Below are 16,329 nucleotides of genomic sequence, written 5' to 3' on the forward strand. Positions count from 1 at the left end.
TTTATAGTTAATTTATAATTTTATCATCAATTTATTAAAAATAAATAATAATAACAATGATAAAATTTCACTTTTATTCAACATAACTCATAAATATGCGTTATAAAGCACTTGTCACCTAGATATATTTTAGTATTTATTAAGTCAAGAATACTTTTTCTTATAAGTACCTACACTTACATTATAATTTTTATTTGAAAACTTAACTCTTAAGTATTTAGATACCTACCTATTACTTTGTGACACTTATGCGTTACTAGGCTTTACGCTTATAATGGTTATTTTTCTTCAGGTTTTCCTATCTATCCTATATTCCCATAGGTATTATTAAAATAATAGATATCAATATTCGATGATTAGTTTAGCACTAAGTATCTAAAAGGGGACTTAATGTTTAAAAGCATATTATAAATATTAATTTTTTTTTTGTTTTGTTGTCAGAAAAATAATTTACGGAAGTTACTACAATAAAAATATTATTTATTTATCTTATATGATAGCGGAATAAAATAGGCGCCACTCACTTATTTTAAGGACTAAGGAGTTTCAACTATGCAAATTCAACGAATTTTTAAGAACACTATTTTTATACTTAACAGTATTTAAATGCTAAATATATTTAATAATTCATTATACTTTTAAAAATTAATTTACTAAGTATAAACCTCATGTATATGAAACTCTTAACTTCAATCACTTGATATACTTGTTAGTATCACTATTGCAAGTTGTTGCGTAATGACCAATCTATATTGGTACCTATATAATTATTACTTATTTACCTAAATATAACAACGTATGCGCAAACTAACACTATGTACACCCATACCTATTTATATTTTTTAATAGACCTAATTAAATTGTTTTTATAGAATATGAAGAAGGGGGACCTTTATCGTCTCTATCTATTTGAAGTAGTTTTCATTTTATTTGATAAGTATACCTAACCTAAATATACGATCAATAGTCAACATCAATACGTTTACCGTTTGTATATTGTAATTTACCTACGAAATAAAATGATATTATATTATATTCACTAATATAATGAATTGATTAACATTGAACATAAACCGTGATGTAAAGACGTTAGGTCACATTTCGCACTCATACGTTAGCATTTTATAAAATGTATAATCGTTAATCCTAGACCTAGACACGTAGATACATTTTTATCTGTTTAACTTTTGCGTATTATTAATTTTAAAATGAGAAATTAATAAACGATATTCCCGTAGGTAAATGATATTCGACAAATAAAGGCAATACGGATTATCTATGCAAGATAATTATAATTATATAAATAATATAACGTCGGATTTAGAAGTGACCTTGTGTTCTTGTTATGACTTATATTGTACTCGTAATTTGTATTTACTTTTTCGTATAAACTACGTGATATTTTTATTTTTGTTACCTATTTTTTACCTACCTACTGCTGCAGTAACTTGTGATGAGAGTTCATCTACTCTGTATCAGTATAAATATGTACATTCATTTATTTGGAAAATATTTTAATTGTAAAATACTCAAACCAAAAATGTATTAATTTATATAAGTAGGTACATAAATATTATAATCAGATTTTAAAAATAAAATGCCAAATAGCCAATAGTCTAGTGGTCATGTGAATATACAAAGGTGAATAATATAAATAATATTGTATAATATCATATTATATTTATTTATTACTAATTAAATATTTCTTACTATTGTAGTAATGTCATGAACGACATGAACCACAAAATAATTAAGATACTTTTTAAATTAATATTTAATACTGAAATACTCTTTATATAGTTCATGTTATTGTTGAGATAATAAAAATAATAGTAAGAGATAAGAAATAATTATCGATAACGGCGATAAAACCCTGACAACTGGCTTATGTAATCTGTAGCACTAATGATTTGTGTCGTATGTGATAGTGAATACTGGTCCAGTGTCCACAGTCCATAGTTCCAGTCACTTAAACCAATATTTTCTTCTAAAACTTTTTTCACGTTTCAATCTAAAATTCATTAATTATTTAGTTTATATAAATATAGTATTTACGCATAAGTATCGTTTAATTAAATCACCATGTCCATATCACAGAATTCTAAAATGTCAACTAATTTATTATCTGTGAACACAGATGATCATCAGGTACATTGTATTCTTATTTTATAAATGGTTTAACAAAACTCGTATTAAATGTATTAGATACAAAATATCAACACAATCGTAATAGAACATATTTTAAAAATGTAACAAGTATTTATACCTGTTCTATTAAAATATGTATATTTCTATTGTGTTAGTACTTAGTGACTAAAGTACCAACATTTTAACTATATGTTTTTTTATAAATAATAAGATAAGTGTTATTTAAGAACTCTAAACAAATAAATCCATTAATCCTACGTAAAAAACATTGGACTCTTTAATTAACTTGATTATCTATGTTTTTTAATCTTATTTTTGTTGACTATAAATGATAGCATTGTCATTGTACAAAGATCTGATTTAAAGTACAAAGTCTAATATTTATATTTTTCTATGTTTTAAAGTATTGCCAATAAATTATGGTTAATTATCACAAAATATAATTTATAAAATAATCAATATTTTTCTCTTCTAACATAATTTATACAAGCACAAACTTTAATAAACTAATTATATATTATCCTTTATTACTAGCTGTATTTTGATTTAATATTAATTTTAAATCAATATATTTATTTGTCTATTATTATATGTGTTAATTACTTCTTTATTATAACTGTATAAGCAAAAAAATTGTTTAATATTACCTAGGTACTACAAATATTTTAAAGATAGTTTGCCAGGATAGACAATAGTATAATTCAAAGATGGAAAAAGTTACAATTCTACTTTAAATTTAATATACAAAATATTCAAAATTTTATATCAAATTGCTCATCTATACATTTTTCCTTGAATTAATCTGAACGTAACAGTTATGGGGACCATAAAAAAATGTCGAACTTAAATAAAACTCAACGCTTTCAAAACAACTTCTAGGAAAATTATCATCGCCTCACCATACATATTCAATTATAGTACCCTTTACACAGGTCACAGACAAACATCTAAAAACAGTAAAAACTGTACAAAAAGAAAGACAAATGTATTGTAAGAGGTTTCATTGATGTCTTAACTAGCAATCTTATCTTCTTATTCAAAACTTAGCAACTTGTTATCCTCAGTAACCTTCCTAGATACATTAAGCAAAATTAGTGTAGAGACCTACTAAAATAACCCAATTAAAAATAAAATTAAAAAATTTAAATGTAAACATTTACATTTTGGTCACTACTACTGAGTATCTTCATTATTTTTCTTACTCTTATAGTCTTATTATACTAATTAAGTTCAGATTGTGTATTATACAGACGACACAGACGGTTAATTACTTCAAATGGGCGTAGTATCGTTTTGTGTCTATATTATTGGTGGTTGATCAAGTTGGGAAAAGAGTTATGTGTGTGTTCTGCATGCCACCGACAAAAACTGGTCGCTTCTAAAAGCTAATGGAGTAAAGTTTATAGGGAGTACATATTGTATGCTTAATATGTTATGATAAGTAGTCTGTATGGACAATATCTTTATCTGAGTATAGTACTTTTGTAGTTTTGTCTATTGTCATTAATTATGAATATTTCGTTTAAGTATTTAACTTTAAATCAATCCTAAACGTTATTAGTTACCTATTGGCTACTACCTAATCCAAATTACACAAATACAATTTTTTTTAACCGTTATGATATTTAATAATTAATAAAAAGGTGCTATTATATCTGGAAAAGAATTTACATTATTTAATCTTTTAAATAAAACAATTATATGATTATGTTTTTTTTTATTATTGCATGTGTATCTCATGTGACTCTCCTCAACAAGTTTAATCTATGTGTAATAATGTAGAATATTGTGTTGTTTTTGATATTATTATTAATTAAAAAGTTTAATCTCAATCTCAATTATTATAGTACAAAAATAATAAAACTTTATTAAGTTGTTTTTCTTTAATAAAAAATTCCTGAAAGCTTAAAATTGACTGTGATTTTTTTCTTATAATTTAATTTCATAAATATCTAAACAATTACAAAGTAATATTAAGTTTAATTACACACTAACTAATAAATAATTTAAAATTCACATCCTTCACTTCACGAATACATTCCTTCTGATATGAAAAATTAACAATTAGTAGATAAGCTACTAGATGAAGAAAGTAAAGTAGTATAGGTATTTTGTAATTTTAAACTTAATTGATTAATAAAAATTACCAATTATAATATTCAACGAAATAATGTATAGCTAAATTAGTATTTATTTTTAGTTCACAAGTAAACACTACATTTTTACTAAAATATTACAGTAGTGACGTGGTAGTCCGAATGGCTTCGAGTGTACATCGCCATCGTTCTATTGTTATACTTATGTAAACCTATCGAATAAAAATCTTAACGATTATTACGACTGGACATCATACGTGTGCGTCCTTTAGATTCCATACGTTAATAACGTTTATTATAGTCGCGTGTCATTGTCATATTTCATAGTGATCTTAAGTTTATAGCGATTTCATTCATGTCGATAAAAGTGCATTAAAATGGCCCCACGTAAGTAAAATAATGGATAAACATTTCCTCAATTTCCTTCGGATTACCTCGACGCTACTGTAGTTAATTTTGGAAAATTTATAATTTTGCTGGTGAAGTACAGTAAGCAAATATGATGACATAATAATATATACAAGTATTTATATGAATGATATGAGGAGGGTGGCCGTCCAATGATAGAATTTAACGTGATGGTGTAGTGGGTAGTGGTTAAAATATTAGTCAAGACTAATATCTACTAGTGATTCATTTAAGTGACTACAATCATTATTTTGAAATTTTAACTTATAGAAAATATTTTTTACTGTTATTATTTTTTAAGTTTTTACTTTTTTGAATGATACCATATATTTTTAATTTCATATTCCGAAGTAGAATATTACTAGGAATATAAAATTAATGACATCTAATTTTAATAAGACAAAATGACTTAAAAAATGTGGCTTATTCAATCTAGCGTTGTAATTTAAAAAAATAATAGTATACTATTTAAAACATTTCAATTTTCCTATATGTAAATCACTTTTTTGTAGGTATGTAAAAACTTTTTGTAGCTTATTTAGTTATTTATTTATGCTTATTCTACAGAAATGCAGGGAATAAGACTAACAAAAATACAAAAAAGTTAAATTTATAGTTAAATAAAACTTAATATATAGGTTAGGTTATTTTTTTCGTATTAAGAGGATGTCAAAGTAGTAATAATTGTTATCTCTCTTTAATCCACGCTTAACATCAGCAAATTTTACGTTCTCAATAATGACTATAACCATATTAATTTCTCAAATTATAGTGAAATGAACTCTTATAAAATTTAAAGTTAAGAACATTATCTAGAGCATCTCTTCAGCGTTTTATTATATTTTTATTTTAAAGCGAGTTATGAGTTTTTTAAATTTGTAAATTATTTATACGTCTTAAGAAACTCATAACTCGCTTTAAAATTAAAATATAATAAAACGCTTATAAGATGCCCTAGATAATGTTCTTAACTTTAAATTTTATAAGAGGTCATTTTACTATAATTTGAGAAATTAATATGGTTATAGTCATTATTGAGAACGTAACATTTGCTATGTTATAAAGAGAGATAACAAATACTATTTTGACATCATCTTAAGAATCAATTCAAAATATTCGAATAATATAATAATATAATAATAAAATAACTTTTAATAATTATGATTTCATTATATTATGCTGTTTGTTTTGTAAATGTATTATCTACTTTAATTTTGAATAATTTTTGTGACCAAGTTTTAAGACTATCAAAATATGAATACTGTAGAATAAATGAATACTTAGTCATTGAAAAATAAAAACAGGTAATTTAACCTTGAATGTTTAAATATATCAATTTAATGAAATAACAACCAACAATAGTAAGTAGTTGAAACACGTCATTTCTTATGAAGGGGCTATTACAATATTTGGGATCCTAATTTCCGCTATTTGCCCAAGGTTTTAAATTTATTCCAATATTTTAAATTTGTTGTTAGTAGTCTGTATTTCTATAATTCTTATAAATAAATTAAAGGTATCACTTCTCTTTGGATTTTATTCATTAAATGTTATTATGTTATGCCTTATATTTTATAAATTATACAATTATAAATTAAATTCTTAACATCATAAACGATTTTTATAATGTAATTAGTTACTTAAATAACTTTAATAGAAATTTTCCAATTACATTTTTGTTTATTAATAAAATAAATGAAGTTTTCAAAGTTATGACTCTAATATATTCTTAGTCACGATTTATCTTAAATTAAAAAAAATATTCGTATTATAAAATATAAGAATGATTAATGCTAGTGTAAAATAATTTTTTATTGATCTTAAACCATATATGACAACAAATATGTTAGAACCATCACTGATTAAAAAGTATCTAATTTAATTCGTTTTTATAATTATTTTACACAAACTATAATTATTAGTACAACGTGTTTATAAAGTATTAATTATATCAGCTAATCAAATGTTTTCTTCTTTTATTTTTGTTATTTTAAATTATTTACTTTTACGTAAAAATTTCTTAAATTTCATACTGCACTATATAGAAAATACTTATTAGTAATTAGGTATTTATTCTTAGTAAATAATCAGGTATAATTATTTTAGTATAATAAAAAATAAATTAGACTATTACGTATATTTTTTGTATGAACCGATTGAATTTCGTAATACCATTCTACTTTATATTATATACATACAAATCGTTTAATATACTTACGTATTTATAATAGTAAGTAATGAATACTGCAATACTAAATGTATTTCATAATATAAATTTAAACTTCAGTGTACTACATGTTTTTTTACAGTTGAAATGTATAATTGAATTAAATAAGACATTCAGTAGCGATACAATTTAATTTATTTTATATTGCCTATAATTAATGTCCGGCTTACATCAGTTTTAATTCGAGCTGGTATAATTGTGATCAGTTTGCATTTCTACAATTTAGTGTAAACAGAAGAAACTTAGTCTTAAGTTAGTCAAAGAACCAGGATAGTAGGTATGGTTATAAGTGCTGTGACTAGTTATTGGCCGCAATCTGGATCTATTTGATACTTGGACACTTGGCAGTTAAAATAACTAGGAAAAATCTATCAAAACAAAATAATAATAGGAATGTTCACGTAAAACCAGTATTTAACAAAATCGATATTTTTGATGTAATTTTAAAACGAATATTTGAACTTTTATCAAATGTTTGTATTAATATTTTCCATAGAATATAGAATAAGGTTTTCAAAATATTTTGATTCTTTTTAAGCTATTTATATAATAAAAATATATTTTTCTACAAAATTTTGTACTCTGTCAAAAAGCTTGAAAATTTGATACAAGATTCCTCATTCCTCTTAAATTGTTATTTTAGTTATTTATAAATCTTAAGTATGACTATCTTTATCATGACTTATTTATAAGTTTTGAAGTTTACATTTCACAACAATTTGCAAAAAATGATTTAGTAAAAAATGCATAAAATGTTTAATTTTTATAGCGACAAATTGTAAATTAAATACAGTTTTTGTAACCAAAAATCTTAAAAGTATATAAACACAGTTAACTTTTTTATAGATATTTTAAATTTAAATTTAATTAAATAATTAAAATTAAATAAGTGAAAATATTTAGTGTCATTATAAAACATTTGTTTATTTATTTAAAAAAAAAATTTAATTACAATTTTTATCTAGAACTTGCTGTTATGATTAATTTTTTCCAAAAATTCTTTAATTGTAATTGAATGGTATTCGTATTCTTTGGCATAAAGTAACCAGTCGGTTTTGTATTGAATTTTTTTTTACTGTTTCACATGCTGTTGATAGCTAATTTTCCATTATCTGCTTCACTGCTAACCTCATTTTTTGGATAAGTGTTTATATGGTCGGCTAACTGTGGCCAACTAAATAAATAAATCTATTATTCAAAGATTTATATGTTTTATTTCTACAGTGGTCACCATTAATCGTTGTTTTATGAACATTCCATGAATTTGAATCAAAAAGTGAACTTATTTTTTTTAAACTTAAATTTGGTACTAGCCTTTACATTTACAAAGGTTACATTTACACATACTGAATCAAAATAGTCTAAACAATCTTTTCCTTTAGAAGAAACAATTATTATTCCTTCGAAATCATTTCCACGCGTGGAAGAAATGCAAGGCCCATCTAACATTTCACAAAAATGGATAAATTCGTCCTATGGTGGCTTACACAGCTATTTTAAATTGGGGAGAGGAATACATTAAAAAATTATGTTGCTTAACAAAGATTAATTTTTATTCTATAGGACAATATCTAATTTTCTGGGTTTATATCCCAACTCATTCAGGAGTTATATTCATATAGCAACACTGCAACAGTTTACCGAAAGTCCAAAAATATGGCCATTGTAACCCATCTATGGACTATGATCCATAACATGATCTATTTAATTTGTCTTGGATAAATAATCATTTTGCCGTGTAAAATGTAATAGCCACCTAAATAAAAACGGATTAGAAATATTTAATGACAAAAAACTATTTAGCTCTTTCATAGTATTTCTCAAATAAGATTTTACTCAGATAGAAAACATTCTATCTGGAGTAGCTGTTGATAATATCGGCGGTGTACATAGAATTTTTAATTACATGTGAATACTTGGGAAATGAGAAGATCACTGGATCGTAAAATTTCTAAATAATTACATTAATCATTTATCAGCATATAATATAGCCGTTTTCGCACCCTATATTTTTAATCGAAAGTCAATGGTGACGGCAACACTGCAATTCGTTTATCTTTAATTTTGTCTTTTTTATAAAATATATATTACGAAAAATATTATAAAACTATTTAAATTTAATTTATTTTTAGATATTTTCAGTAATTATTTAAAGTAAAAAAAATACCGGAGGGGTGAACATTCTCCCTCCGTGTGTACTCCAGTGAATTCGTCATTGTTTTAATAAAAAATTCCTCTAATAGTCAAATTTAAATCAAAAGTTGTTTGAGCGACAAATAAGAGTTTTTTCAAAATTAACGTTTAAGTAGGTTGATTATTTGAAAATAATTCGTGCTGTACACAGCATTTAGTTAAAATAAGATTGAAAATGTTTCCATGAATAGATTTTTTTACGTCAAAGAAAACATGCAGTTTAACAATGCAGTCTTACTCTGCAGTTATAAATGAATCATTTTTTGAACTTTTATTAATTTGGAAAATAATATGTAGTACTAATTTTAAAATTACCATCAAAATATCACGTTTTGGCCTCTATTAAGATTTTAAAATCCGTCATTTATTGTACCTTATAATTCTTTCGCAGGCTGTTAATTTATTCTTTTCCAATAAAAATCGTTGCCTATTAATTACATATAAAGTACATTTCTACCGTTTAATTTTTTTAACAAATTTTGTAGTATATTTACGAATAACCATCCACAACTATTTTGAAGCGTTTTATTCACTTTTAAGATTTTTATAATTTTTTTTTTTTTTGACATTAGACAAGCTACGGCGTAAATTATAGAGGATCTTATCAATTAATAACATTTTGATATACACTGACAAAAAAGACTACTGTTTAGTTACGCATAAGTACTTACAACTAAAAATCTTGAACTGTATTAACTGTATAAGATATAATATGTTATACAGTAACATAATAAGGAAGTTTCCCGGAGGGGGGGTAAATATTTTTAGTAAAAAACTTTAAAATTTATCACTTAAAAAAAAAATATCTTAAACACAATTACTTACAATACAATTGAAATATTATTAAATTATAAATATTGAAAAATATTAATTAAGCTCTGGGAAGATCTAGCCCCTCATCTCCCCTTTAATTACGCACATGGTTCTGTTTGAGTAAAACGTGACATACCAGATATTTAAAATAAAAGCAATAATATTTTATTAGAAAATTCGAGCAGCGTTCAAGTTCAAAAAAATAGTCATGACATTTAACGAGTATTGCGATATTGCCGATATTGTTACCTACAAAATTATTTAACTAAAATGTATTCTAAATTCTAATACTAATTGGAATGGTAGCTGTGCATCGTATATTTTTATCCTCTGAACTTTTTTGTAGACTTAAATTTAATACATACAATATTATATATAGTGACCTATTTCTCAATGCCGATTTACGTCTATAATAAAAGAGCACAGCAGAGCGGTTACCTACACACTCCCTTTTTAATTAAAATTATATTTTTGTTGTACCTTTATTAATATTATTCATCGTATAAAATAATACTTATTCATACATAGTAATATATTAATGCGTCATTTGTTTTGTTAGGAAGAGCCCAAAATTAATGTAGTCGCCACCTAAAATTCAGGTTCAACACGCCTATGTTTATTTCTGTTATATAATATTATAACTTTAATTTATTCTTTATTTGAATTTATCGCATCCGTATTCACATTAATAACTTATATAAACACCGTTTTTCTGTTTATTTACGTTCAATAATACAAATTTTATTTTTATTAAAATTGTACACATCAATGCATCATAGCAACACAATAATTCAACAAAATAATCTTTTTGTTATTTTTATTTTTGTACATATTTTAATTGTCTTTCATACAATTTGTATTTACATCTATTTTTATTTTCTGTTAAAAATTTTAATTGTACTAAATAATAACTGAGTATCATAAACGATTTGTTTTGGGTTGTCAAAGTTTTGACTTATTAAATTCTTATGATGAAAAGGTAAGAATTCTCATGAAATATAAAAAACAGATAGATAAAGATAAAACGGCTTATTATTTTTACAAATACTATACCTAACTATCAATGTTTCTAGAATATAAATATGGTTATTTTTAATCATCATAATTAAAATTTATTTTCATGTTACAAAATACTATTTATTCAAAGACGTCATTTTTTCATTTTTATTCGTGACGTCGCGGTTGATTAGTAGTGGAACTATGGATAGATAAGTATTAGATAAAAATATAACATTGGTAATTGAAATATTGATAGCAATGAAATGAATAGACTTATATAGCTGTCAGTATTACAATTTAAAAATCATAGAAGAAAAGAAAAAACAACGTTAAACGATGTAGTACGAATATATTATTATTGAGAGCTTTCGATCGACACGGTACAATTGCGTTTTGCAGATTAGATAAAGGCTGTAGGAATATTATATGAGTTAGCTGTATAAAAACTGGTTTTATGAGTGAGGGAAGGCCAGTTTATGTTATGTTCTTAGTGACGGATGTTCGTTTAACGTTGTAGGTAATCGAGTAAAGTAAAATAAATATTATAAAATTCTGTTAGAAAAATGGTCGAGGAAACAAATGTTGGATATTCGGGAATAAATATTTCCACAAATGTTGTTAAGGTAATTTTTATTATATTAATTTGCATGTTTTTATAATTTTGTTTATACACTTGTTATTATTATTTTTATATTAATTAAAGTGTTTAATAGAAATTACGAAATTTGAAGAAATATTATGACATTTTTAGTAAATATTGTAACACATTTTTAAGTTACTGAAATTATTTGACTATATTTCAATTATAATTATACTGATCTATTTTATTTAATATTATGTATTGCTGGAATTTAAATATATTCCTGTCATGGATTATTATTTTAATTTATAACATTTATTAATGCATGAGCAATTATATGAATCTACTATCTAGCTGATCTTATAAATTAACATTATATTCAATATTGTATTTTTATACCTAATAATAGTAATTTATATTTTGGGTAATTCAAATCAAAAAATGTAATTATAGAATTATAATATTCATTTAGGTAACTAAATAATTTTAATAATATTTTAAAAATAAGATTATATTGAATAATTTATTCAACACAATATCAATTGTAATAATAATGTATTTTGATATTGGATATTTGAACTAAGATTTTTCTGGGTTTAGATTTCAAACCCAGAAAAATCTAAATTCTAAAAATTCTAAACTTTAAAATAATATATGTTGATTTATTAGGAATCCAAATATTAATTTATTATCATCTTTTGAATAGGTAATATTAGAAATTATCAAAATTAATATACTACTTTAAATAAAATAAAAAATAAAAAATAGGTTATGCACACGGTTTTTTTTTTTTTTTTTTGAAAATAATGAATTATATTTTTATTGTTTCGCTTTAAAAAAATATTTAAAAATAAAACAAAAAAATATCTTTCTTATTTTAAACACAATATTTATTGTTATTAGAATAATGTGTGCCCAATATTTATATATTATATAATAATGCATCATTATTTTTATCATATTTAAAAATCTAATATAATTTAGATTTTAAAAGAGGAATTTTAATTCTACATTTTTAATTTTTTACAGCCAAAAGGACACTCTCGTGTACCATCAAGTACAGACTTAAAAGAGTTTAAAGAAGTTACCCAACGTGATTCATTGGTACAACTAGAAAAAGAAATGTCCTCCTTGCTTGAAACTACACCAGATGATAAAAAAGATTTGGCAAAATCTCAATTTACAGCATTTTCACGTTTATTTCAACGTTTTCTAGAAGAATCTGGACCATCAGTTGATTGGGAGAAGATTGAAAAATTGCCTGCTGATGCTGTAAGTGTATAATATAAATGAATTATAAATATTTTCCATTTTTATTGACAACCTAATCTTTGACCTACTGATAATTTTTTGTTTGTTTATCTAATATATTTTTTTTAATTGACTTAATTAACAATCAATATAGTGTATTTTTTATTTTACTATAGACATAAAACATCTTATATATTAAAAAGACAAAATATATTTTAAAATATTTGATAATCTACTGTTATGTAAATTGATCATTAAATTATTGTATAATTATTTGGAAATACATATAAATAAGTTATTAAAAAATGTTTATAGCTATTAATTATTACATGCATCTATGCATCTTTTAAATGGAATATAACTTTTCAACTAAATAACACAACCTAACCTATAGGCTATATTAATTTTATCTATTTAATTAAATGAAGATCAATAATATCTTTAAAAAAATCAAACATAAACAAATATATTACTAAACTTAGTACTTAATATTACAAATGTTGAATACATTTAATGTCATCTTTTACAACAGTACATTTTTATTAAATGGTTACCTATATAATAGTATATTGATATTAAAATTTTCCAAAGAAATACATATACCTAGTCCTAAATTATAGGTTAAATATAACCTAATTTTATAAATATAATATACTCAATTTAATTTAGATACGAGATTATGAAACTTTATCAAAACCAAGTCCCGATGATATTCGTTCAAAGCTTGAAAAACTGGTGGTAGTTAAGCTTAATGGAGGTCTTGGTACATCCATGGGGTGCCGTGGACCAAAATCTGTTATACAAGTCAGAAATGATCTTACCTTCCTTGATTTAACAGTTCAACAAATCGAGGTAAGTAATTATAAAAAAAAATAAATATTTTAATTTTAATACTATTCATTTTTATCTTTTTTGGCAGCATTTAAATAAAAAATATAATGTCAATGTACCATTGGTTTTAATGAACTCGTTTAATACGGATAAAGATACTGAACAAATCATTCGTAAATATAAAGGACTTCAAGTAGAGATATATACATTTAACCAAAGCTGTTTTCCGCGAGTATCTAAAGAATCACTTTTACCAATTGCACAAGACTGTGATATTGAAGGCAACATTGAAGCGTTAGTGGGATAAATAATATCAAAATTAATTTTGCATTATTAAAAATAACTTATTTTATATTTTAGATGGTATCCTCCAGGTCACGGAGATTTCTATGATAGTTTTAAAAATTCAGGATTATTACAAAAGTTTATTGATAGTGTAAGTTTTTTAATTTTTGTTTAAAAGAATATCATTTACTTAAAATACAATTTGTTATCTCGATATAATACATTCTATAGTCTGTCTAGCGAAAGAACACGCAGATTTTTCACATTTCCCTACGTCACCATGCTATCAAAACTGATTCGCTTATGGTTAGATATCACTAGGGAATGTGCAGAAAAACTGATTTTTGTCAGTCTATGGTGCATTATTTTGCTGGACAGAGTATAGTTGTGTTGGTGGTCTTGCTTTAACGAGTGTGAATAGATAATTGAATAAATATTTTTTTCTTACTACAAAATTTAATTTTTAATTTTTAAAGTTTTATTAATAAATGGTATTAATTCTTTAGGGTCGTGATTATTGTTTCATCTCGAACATTGACAACTTAGGTGCAACTGTTGATCTAAATATCCTCAACATGTTATTGGGCCGTGAAACTGATTCCCCAGAATTTGTTATGGAAGTTACTAATAAAACAAAAGCCGATGTGAAAGGTGGTACTTTAATTCAGTATGAGAATAAATTGAGACTATTGGAAATAGCACAAGTCCCCAAAGAAAATCTTGAAGAATTCAAATCAGTAAAAAAATTTAAGTTTTTCAATACCAACAACCTATGGATTAAACTTAATGCTATTGATAAAGTATTAAATGAAGGATCCATGAATTTGGAAATCATAGTCAATAATAAAACGTTGGACAACAATTTAAATATCATTCAACTTGAAACAGCAGTTGGTGCAGCTATGAAATCTTTTAATGGTGGTCTTGGTATGTAAAATAAATAAATAAGTTTTTAATTTTTCTAAATTGCTTAAAATAATTATTATTCTGTTTGAAAAAACTTTTTTTAGGTATAAATGTACCTAGAAGCCGTTTCTTACCAGTTAAGAAAACTTCTGATCTTTTATTGGTAATGAGCAACTTGTACCACATGAAAAATGGATCGTTGTCAATGAGTCCATTGAGAATGTTTCCCACAACTCCGTTAGTTAAACTTGGTGATAAAGATTTTGCCAAAGTAAAAGACTTTTTGTCTCGTTTTGCAACAATTCCTGATATATTAGAATTGGATCATTTAACAGTTTCTGGTGATGTAACATTTGGTCGAAATGTTTCTTTAAAAGTAAGAATTAAGTTCTATAATTGTGAATTATACGTAAGAAAATATATTGAATATAATATAATGTAACTTTTTAGGGAACTGTTATTATCATTGCCAATCACGGAGATAGAATCGACATCCCTTCAAATGCAACACTTGAGAACAAGATAGTGTCTGGCAATCTGAGAATACTAGATCATTAATAAAATTGCACAGAGCTACTTATTATTTGAAATAGCACAAAATGTTTTAATTATTATAGTATTGTTTTAGATATATATATTTATTGTTTTTATTTATTTTCAAAGTTGTTTTAGCGAATTATTTACAATTGTTATGTTGAGAAATAAGGAGATCTAATTGCCATGCTATCAAAATGTTTTAAGAATAAAATATTGATTATTTATTCTGTGTTTATATTTTATATTGCTTACCTATTTTTTTGTATGTATATTATATTCACTTATATTATTATAATCAAAATAAATTAATAGATTTTAAATCAAATTATTATATTTTGTTATATTGTTATTAATTTAAAAACTATAAGTCTTGATAATAGATCACCTAAAAACAACCTCCTATTAATGTAGTTTTCAAATAAAGTATATCGTATACTCTGTATGTGTAAATTATTTATTTTTTATTTATTATTTATTATCTATGATGTGAAACAATTTTCTTTAAAATTAAAATTAATTAATTTTAAATATATAGATATAGTTCATTACTTAGAATATTTCTTGGTAACATGTTTCTGTACTCTCAAACATTAATTCCATAGTTCTATACTAGGTCAGTAGTAGATGGCTATGAAGAGAAAGGACAAAATTAATATCGAAAAACCATAGAAACCTAAATGAAGCATTGAAATCATAAAAATGCTGCTGCATTAAAAGTTTCAGAATATTTTTAAAAACATCTACCGAATACATATAAACAACAGAAGTTAATAAGTTAAGTTTATTTTTTTAATATAATTCAATATATTTAACTATTGATTATAAATATTATAATAATAAATAATATTGGCACACAATGATTATATATCAATCGTTTTACTACTATTACTATTTTAGCAATGCAATGAATCTATTAGTTTTATAACAATATATAATTTAGGTATTTATTATTGTGTTTAGCAACAATTTTTATAAAAGGAAAAACTTTTTATGAGTGAATCTTATGAGCAAATCGAACCAGTTGGAATTAAAAATAAAATAACCAGGAAATGTAC

At 24.1% G+C, this 16,329-nt stretch overlaps 1 protein-coding gene across 2 annotated transcripts; it reads left to right on the forward strand.

Annotated features, from left to right (window-relative positions):
* The first annotated feature begins 1,946 nt into the window (after positions 1–1,946).
* Positions 1,947–15,498, forward strand: LOC113549361 (UTP--glucose-1-phosphate uridylyltransferase). Of its 2 annotated transcripts, none has more exons than XM_026950621.1 (8): positions 1,947–2,148; positions 12,494–12,736; positions 13,385–13,567; positions 13,635–13,840; positions 13,907–13,982; positions 14,338–14,758; positions 14,842–15,113; positions 15,188–15,498. In XM_026950621.1, the coding sequence occupies exons 1-8, from the start codon at positions 2,083–2,085 to the stop codon at positions 15,293–15,295; spliced, it is 1,575 nt and encodes a 524-aa protein (XP_026806422.1). In that variant the 5' UTR covers positions 1,947–2,082; the 3' UTR covers positions 15,296–15,498. The 2 variants fall into 2 exon arrangements, with proteins under 2 accessions (XP_026806422.1, XP_026806423.1); XM_026950622.1 differs by lacking the exon at positions 1,947–2,148 and adding an exon at positions 11,268–11,507.
* Positions 15,499–16,329: the final 831 nt, after the last annotated feature.

Source organism: Rhopalosiphum maidis, chromosome 1, assembly GCF_003676215.2.
Source record: "Rhopalosiphum maidis isolate BTI-1 chromosome 1, ASM367621v3, whole genome shotgun sequence".
NCBI lineage: Eukaryota > Metazoa > Arthropoda > Insecta > Hemiptera > Aphididae > Rhopalosiphum > Rhopalosiphum maidis.